Below are 8,062 nucleotides of genomic sequence, written 5' to 3'. Positions count from 1 at the left end.
CATCTAGTGGTCTTATTTCTTCACCTAGGAGCCTTGAGTGTGGGTTGTTTTTAATCACTTAATTTAAAATTCACTGCAACACAAAAACTCCACCCAACTAAAACACACACATGCCTTTTAAAATGCAAACGTAAAAGGAAACCAAAAAACACACGTAACTATCATACAATTGAGTATTCGAACAGTCTTGATACTGAACTTCTATTAAAAAGTCAAACATTTGGTTTATGAGATATCCAATGTCTTCATCGATCAACCTCGATGTCGACAGCAACAATAATAATAATAACAATAATAACAACAACATCAACGTCACGCATCGTGGACGCGCCAATACCACGCGACTGGGACTGACAAGATGGCGGCCACCTTAGAAACACAGGGGCTGCGGCGGTGAAGGAGAGGCTTGGTATGTCTGCGTTCACATGGACTCTATCGGAACACGTGTGTCAAACTGCTGCCGAACTAATATCGATTCGTCTCGAGGAGCTCCGGCGTGTCTGCGGTTGAGCCCCGCCTGACGCTGCGAACTGACCTCCGGCGAACGCTCGCAAATTAGAAGGATTACTGGAGTTAGCGTAGATAGCTTAAGCCAGCTACCCCGCTAAATTAATGTTAGCAGCAAGGACGGTTTAGGCTCAGTAATCTCTGAAATGAACGCGTCTAAATGTCATACCTAGGGCACCTGGCGTTTGCTCCTGTATGAAACGCGTAACTTCGCTTTATTATAGACGCGTGTTTTGTTATCGGTTTGCAACAATGTGTTTTCTTTGTGTATATCTCAGCATTTTGTAATCCTAACTCCTTGTAGCTGTGTGGCTATCACAGCTAGCCAGTCTAAGGCTAGCAGTTAAGAAGTGATTTTAAATGGAGTTGTGAGAAATGAGCTCGTATGTGCTCGCTTAGTATATCTGCCAGTGTGAAGTTAGACGCTGTGTGGTGATGTGAAGCCGCCAGGAGCAACAGGGCGAGACGTCTTAACCGGAGCTCCAAACTTGAGTGGAAGTCTGAGGCAGAGTTCACTCGGTTCACTGGTCGAGTCTGTAGCTGTGCTCATTTCTGTTTTGTTCGTGTGGTTATAAAAGTTGCAGCATTGCCACGCTCTCATAATGCAACATAAAGCGTCAGACTGGACGTCCCCTTTTGTTGGATAAGTGTCCTCTGTTGGCCTCAGTGGGGGTCTGATAGGGCTCAGACCTTAAGGGCCCCCAGGTTCTCATGTAAGACACACTAACCCCCCGGGGATGACAGCAAACCAGAAGGGACTTAAGGTTGTGTGAGTTGAATTTGGATGTTTTTCTGCTCTAAAATTACTCTTGACATCAGCACTGTCACCTTTGATCATCCGTGTGTTACTGTCTGCCTGTTACTTCTGAGAAACGCCTGAACCAGCTGGTCGCCTGGCCGCTCGTTGTTATTTCATGATCTTATGAAAAACAATCATTGGAGCTCTGCAGTGTTTTTCAGATTGTAATATGCTTTGTGGTTTCATGTGTGTTTACAGGTGATATTTTACACTGAACGCACTGAATTGAAAGGATTTGATTAAGATTGAACTGGGCAGGTGGTAGCTGGGTAACAAACTCTACACAAACTACATTTTATTGGATGACATTTTTGTTTACACCCCTGAAGAATCCTCAAAACATTTTTCAATAAATGCTCGCCTTTCTTTTCCAGCATTCTAATGCAATCAATTCATCTTATATAACTAGATTTGTTCTCTCTCCTTTAGGTAACACCATGCCCTGGGAGGGTCCCTTTACTCACCTCACCGTGGTCACCATGGGGATATGAAGCCAGCGTGAAACGCAGAGAGACATACACACTCTTATTGACTGACACAGTCACTTGTGTAATGGACAGGTGTAAGCATGTGGGGCGGCTGCGGCTGGCCCCAGACCACTCCATCCTCAACCCACAGAAGTGGCACTGTGTGGACTGTAACACCACTGAGTCAGTGTGGGCCTGCCTCGGCTGTGCTCACGTGGCATGTGGCCGCTACATTGAGGAGCATGCTCTGCAGCACTTTCAGCAGCTGCGCCACCCTTTGGCTATGGAGGTTAATGAACTTTATGTTTTCTGCTATTTGTGCGATGACTACGTCCTTAATGACAACGCCACCGGAGACCTTAAGCTGCTTCGAAGTACACTCAGCGCCATTCAGAGCCAACGCTATGAGGTCACCACACGCAGTGGGCGCACCCTTCGCTCTGCCACCACCATCCCTGACGCCCTCATGCCATCAGGTGCCCGCGAGCTGCAGCTGAGGGACGAGGACAGGATGTTTACTGCCCTCTGGCACCGCCGTAGAGCACTTATAGGACGTGTCTTCCGATTCTGGTTTGGACTGACCGATGGCGGAAAGATGCGTGACGAGGAAGAGAGAAAGAGAGAGGCGGAGGAGGAGCGGAAAAGGGAGGCGAGAGAGAGGAGGCGCGCTATAAAGAGGCAGCTCCTGGAGGAGCTGGAGAGTGCTCCTCTCAGAAAGAGCCGGCGCTTACGTCGGAAGAGCCAGAGGGTTGCAGACTCTGAGGTTGCTACCTCGACCTCACAGAGGACACAGAACAAGATAAAAACCTCCTTGCCACCTTCCCTCAGCAGGCCAAGGACTCAAAGTCCAGCCTCTACTGCCCCTAGGAAAGTTGCACAGCCAAAAAAGGTCCATACAATTCTTAAGGCCCATACCCCCTCGGCCACCACAAAATCAAGACCTAAACCTTCCCCAGTGCCCACCCGTGCTGCTGCCAGCCCTGTGCGCCGAAAGCCTTGTACCAAGCAGGCCGGCTCACCAGTTAAACGGCATCCCACTGTCACTCCAGGAGTGACAGGCCTGAGAAATCTGGGTAATACGTGTTACATGAACTCCATCCTTCAGGTGCTGAGCCACCTGCACATCTTCAGGGAGTGCTTCCTGCGCCTGGATCTCACCCAGGCACTGGAGCTACTGGCATCTGCCGTCCACGGACAACTGGCGGGGAAGGTCTCCACGCATTCCTCACTGTCCCAGAGGAGGGGACTCCAGGCCAGCTCGGGCTCCGGTGCAGGGCTGAGTGGCGGGGCCTCGCGGGCCCGCAGCATGGAGCTGATCCAACCCAAAGAGCCCAGTTCAAAGCACATCTCACTCTGCCACGAGCTGCACACTTTGTTCCAGGTCATGTGGTCAGGCAAGTGGGCGCTAGTGTCTCCTTTTGCCATGCTGCATTCAGTGTGGCAGCTGATCCCGGCATTCCGGGGCTACGCCCAGCAGGATGCTCAGGAGTTCCTCTGTGAGTTGCTGGACAAAGTGCAACACGAGCTGGAGAGCACGGGCACGCACACAACCACGGCGGGGGTCCCTCAGAAACGGCTCATCAAGCAGGTGCTCAATGTTGTCAACACCATCTTTCATGGGCAGCTCCTCAGCCAGGTACGACTCAACAACTCACACACAGCATCCCCGTCCCTCCACAGTGCTGACTGGGCCATAAGCATCACATCGTAATCACTGACCACACCATATTTTGTGATTTAGTGGATTAGGCAGGTACATTTTATTCTTTAGGTTTTACAGATGATTCATGGATTGTCTGTTTTTTGATTGTTGAATTTATTGTCCTGCACTCATGATGAGTCTAAACCAGTCAGCATGGTTTCATATTGTTAATGCACAACAAATCAGTTTCAAATCTTTTCACACTCGGTGTGTGTGTGTGTGTGTGTGTGTGTGTGTGTGTGTGTGTGTGTGTGTGTGTGTGTGTGTGTGTGTGTGTGTGTGTGTGTGTGTGTGTGTGTGTGTGTGTGTGTGTGTGTGTGTGTGTGTGTGTGTGTGTGTGTGTGTGTGTGTGTGTGTGTGTGTGTGTTTGTGTTTGAGCACAAGAGATCAGTGTCTACTTGGAGAGGCCGAGCGTGTTCTCACACACTCTCAGGGTGACACCTGCTCTTGCTGAATAGGCGATTCTCTCTTGAGGGTTGGGGTCTCGGCCTTGTGGCTTATCAATGACTTGAACCCAACTGATACTGGATCTCTGAGGCTGATGCCGGTATCAGTATTTAAAAACAATACAAAACAAATATGATCGGTGTACTTTAGTTGGTTAACATGACCAGTTTGACGAGGTTAAGAAGGGTTAGGGTTTTCCCTAATATTCAATTATAGATGTGCAACAAAAGTATATTAACTGATATTAACTTAAATGATCATTTACTATAGATAAGGGATAAAAAACACATTAATAAGATAAGATAAAAGTTTATTATCCTGAGGGAAATAACTTGATAATGCCTGATATCATCTTCTCCCCTGACCCTCCGGTTCCCGAGCAGAAGCACTACCCACTGAGCCACTGCCTCCCCACTGCCACTGTTGATGTTCATAATAGACATGAATTTAAACAATGCACTTTTCAAGTACTGCCACCGCTGATTTTTACCATTTGAAGCCTGTTTGAGTGCCTGACAGCAGAGCAGCAGATAAGATTTAGGTTCTTTCCACATGAATTTGTTTGGTTCAGGGTAGAAGTCTGGCTTTACCTGAATAATATCTGCTCTCATGTGTCCTGCTCTTCTCTTTGTGTTCCTGTTGCAGGTGACGTGCCTGGCTTGTGACCATCTTTCTGTCACCGTAGAGCCTTTCTGGGATCTTTCCCTGGAGTTCCCCGAGCGCTATCACAGTAACAGCAGGGAGTCGGCGGCTCAGGGTCCGTGCCACCTCACGGAAATGCTGGCCAAGTTCACAGAGACTGAAGCCCTGGAGGGCAACATCTATGCCTGTGACCAGTGTAACAGTGAGTTAAAGACACACAGAAACAAACAAACACACACACTGGTTGACTCCTAATCACTTCTGTGTATTTAAACCCTTTCGTCCCCCTAGCAGCAGCAGGTCGTCGGCGGACATCCTCTAAATCAGCCATTCTGACTGAAGCACAAAAACAGCTGATGATCCACAAGCTGCCTCAGGTCCTGCGGCTTCACCTGAAACGCTTCAGGTATGATGACATCACAGCAGAGACGACAGATCTGTTATCCAGCGGGGGCAATGAATGATTTTCTGTTTTGTTATTGGCCGCCAGGTGGTCCGGGCGGAACCACCGGGAGAAGATCGGCGTCCACGTCAGCTTCGACCAGATTCTCAACATGGAGCTGTACTGCTGCCGGGAGCCCCTGCCCAAAGGCGTCACCTACTCCAGTCCCAGCAGCCCCAGTGCCACAGGCTCCCCGCGACCAAAGCGCTTCCTCTACGAACTCTCCGCTGTGGTGATGCACCATGGGAAGGGCTTTGGCTCCGGTCACTACACTGCCTACTGCTACAACACCAAGGGGGGTGAGTACACAGCAGGGGTCAGCTCATACAGGGGCCTGGACTATGAAACCAGACTCACTCCACCAACGGCCAGGGGTGCAACGGGAGCCACGTGTGGGAAACAGTAAGGTTATTGATAATGAGAGAGAGAGAGATCGAGAGAGATCGAGAGAGAGATCGAGAGAGAGATCGAGAGAGATCTCTGGGTACACAAGCTGCTGGCATGGGGAGCTTTCCAGGAAGGAGACACTTGGGGGTGGGGGGCAGGGGGGGCTGCATGCTAGAGGGAAGGTTAGGAGAGGAGTACAGGAGAGAGCAGGTACACCAGATAGAAGAGTCAAGAAGGAGAGAATAGTAGAAAAGAGGGTGATGCCGTGCTCCGTCCTCTGACTTCACTGACTTTCTGACTCTGACATTTTCCATCGATCAACTCTGGCTAAGCTCAGGCTTAGCTGAGGCTAAGCTAAGTGTAGGCCAGATAATCACTTTTATGATAGCGCGCACGCCTCTGCATGAACACATTATGGTAGTCAGGACGATCATACACACACACACGAGCAGTTTCTCCGTGCTCGACTGCGATACTAAACAGCTGTTCCTGGTCTCTTGTCTCCCGCTGCAGGCTTCTGGGTTCACTGTAACGACTCTAAGATGAACGTGTGTTCTGTGGAGGAGGTCTGCCGAGCACAGGCCTACATCCTCTTCTACACACAGTGTGTCACTCAGGACAAAGACCGGCCGCTATAGGACCCGGCCCCCCGACCCTCCGCTGCAGCCTGGCCGCTCGATGTGCAGGTATGAGCACAGACCCAGTAGGGCTCTGGATCCTTCCCTGTGGCCGTTTGGGAAGCTGCGACTAAAAAGAGACTCTTTTATAAAAACATGGTTTTACTTTGTGAACTTGCTGTATATGGTGTTTATATGTAGGTATTTTTTAAAGAAACGTTTTGTGTACAGCTGTATTTTTTAAGAGTATCAGGTTTGTCTCAGTAGCCAACAGATCATGCAAGTTTAGTCTGCCTGTCGATTGTAAAAGCTGGTAATTCATCTGAATCGACCGAAATGTTTCTCAATCACTTTAGTCGACGCAGAACGAGATGTGAATTGGACCGTGCAGTGAAATCTCAGTTCCTTTCAGTTTTCTCTCTCTCTCTCTCTCTCTCTCTCTCTCTCTCTCTCTCTCTCTCTCTCTCTCTCTCTCTCTCTCTCTCTCTCTCTCTCTCTCTCTCTCTCTCTCTCTCTCTCTCTCTCTCTCTCTCTCTCTCTCGGTCTCTCTCTGTCTCTGTGTGCGTGCTCTTGTGGAAGAACCCTGCCAGATGTGCACTACTGTTGAAGTTCTCTGAACCTCTTCTTCACAGATCCAGTGCTGCTGCAAACCTCAAAGCTGCATTCTATCCTCGGTGGAAGCATTTTGAAAAGCAAATTGACATTTTTGTAATTGAGGAAAAAACTTTTGTGTGTTTCCAAAGGGATTTGTTTGAGCTTTACGCTGCAGAATGTTAACTGTCCCTGACAGATCCTTGTGTGCTAGAAAAGTGCCCTTCTGTTGACAAAGCAAATATATTTTTATAGTTCCTATCCAAGAACATTTCATATCCTTTCAGCAAAATGGGATCTGCAACATCCGCTGTCCCACTCAGACCAGCATGTAGATGACGAATGTATTTTTCTACAATTTTCCTCAGAGCTTTTATGATTCAGAAATGAGGCTGTTGACTGTTTCCAGACATTTTATAGCACAGCTGAGTCCTTTACACTCCTGCTGATTGTGCAGCACCACCAGCAATGTTAACACGCATAATAATAATGTTACTGTGAGAGTTCACCGGTGAGTAGTTGTGTGTACAGTAAGTGTACATACTGTATTTTATTTAACCCTTGTGTAACTAGCCGGATGTAACGGGATAATTTTGGTTTATACAGTTTGATCCTACTTATCTCCACCTCAGCCTTGCTCCTTCTGATTTACCTGCTAGGGGGAATTCAAAGCACATTTAATCTTTTTCACACATTGTGACACGTTGTATGTTGGCATTTTGGTTTCTACTCCATGGTTATGTGTGCGAGTGTAATGTTATGGAAGTTATTACTATGCAAATGGTTACCTCAATTTTTTCTATAGAAAATTACCTCAATAAAAATGAGACTATTTTTCCATTTTTCTAGAAAAATTTGCTGTCAAGAATGTTTTCTTCAGATAAAGATGACCTAACCTAACTGTTTAAACAGGTCGTTGAATTGAACAGAAGCAGTCGCAGCGTCACAATTTAGATTCTGCTGTGTGTTTCCCGTTGTCCCACTTCAGTCGAGAAAGGTTTCTATTTAGTCATCTGAAGCATTAAATGTCATGGTAGGAATGAAAACCTGCTAGATTGGACAGATTCCTTTCATCTGCCTGCAGGGTTCCCTACACCTTTTCCAAAGTCAAATTCAAGCAATTATGCAGCATTTCCAAAACCTTACGACTGTGGTAACTTCAATATTCATATACAGCATGTATATTGAAAATGATTATTTCACTTCACATTAAATCAGATGTCACTGTGCTACTTACAATCAATCACCAGACATACAACTTCTCGACTGAAAAAAATAAAATAAGGCAACAGTCGGGAGTCATTCAGCTCATTGAGCCTTTTTCTATAAAGATGTACGCAAATAAAACAAATTGCCTTGATGAGGTAAGTACTCTTTTTCTCCTTTACTCTTCATTTGTTTTTTCCCTTTAATATGCCCAAGAGGGTTAGGGGTTCAGTGTCTTGCTCAACAGCACTTCAA

At 47.3% G+C, this 8,062-nt stretch overlaps 1 protein-coding gene across 2 annotated transcripts; it reads left to right on the top strand.

Annotated features, from left to right (window-relative positions):
• Nucleotides 1–330: 330 nt before the first annotated feature.
• On the top strand, nt 331–7,215 carry usp44 (ubiquitin specific peptidase 44). Of its 2 annotated transcripts, none has more exons than XM_076159841.1 (6): nt 331–409; nt 1,736–3,409; nt 4,568–4,766; nt 4,859–4,970; nt 5,055–5,305; nt 5,907–7,215. In XM_076159841.1, the coding sequence occupies exons 2-6, from the start codon at nt 1,859–1,861 to the stop codon at nt 6,029–6,031; spliced, it is 2,238 nt and encodes a 745-aa protein (XP_076015956.1). In that variant the 5' UTR covers nt 331–409; nt 1,736–1,858; the 3' UTR covers nt 6,032–7,215. The 2 variants fall into 2 exon arrangements, with proteins under 2 accessions (XP_076015956.1, XP_076015955.1); XM_076159840.1 differs by having other exon boundaries at nt 4,856–4,970.
• The last annotated feature ends 847 nt before the right edge of the window (nt 7,216–8,062 follow it).

The sequence above is a fragment of the Genypterus blacodes genome, unplaced genomic scaffold (genome assembly GCF_046128005.1).
Source record: "Genypterus blacodes isolate CSIRO-AG114 ecotype Tasmania unplaced genomic scaffold, CSIRO-AGI_Gbla_v1 ptg000099l_1, whole genome shotgun sequence".
NCBI classification, from domain to species: Eukaryota; Metazoa; Chordata; class Actinopteri; order Ophidiiformes; family Ophidiidae; genus Genypterus; species Genypterus blacodes.
This window is presented reverse-complemented; position numbering and strand designations above follow the sequence as displayed.

Bases quoted from the DNA above. Each gene is read 5' to 3' on its own strand.
- usp44 (XM_076159840.1), top strand. From the start codon at position 1,859: ATGGACAGGTGTAAGCATGTGGGGCGGCTGCGGCTGGCCCCAGACCAC. The intron at 4,767-4,855 runs GTGAGTTAAAGA...TCGTCCCCCTAG, and splicing joins TGCCTGTGACCAGTGTAACA to CAGCAGCAGGTCGTCGGCGG. The intron at 5,306-5,906 runs GTGAGTACACAG...CTCCCGCTGCAG, and splicing joins CTGCTACAACACCAAGGGGG to GCTTCTGGGTTCACTGTAAC.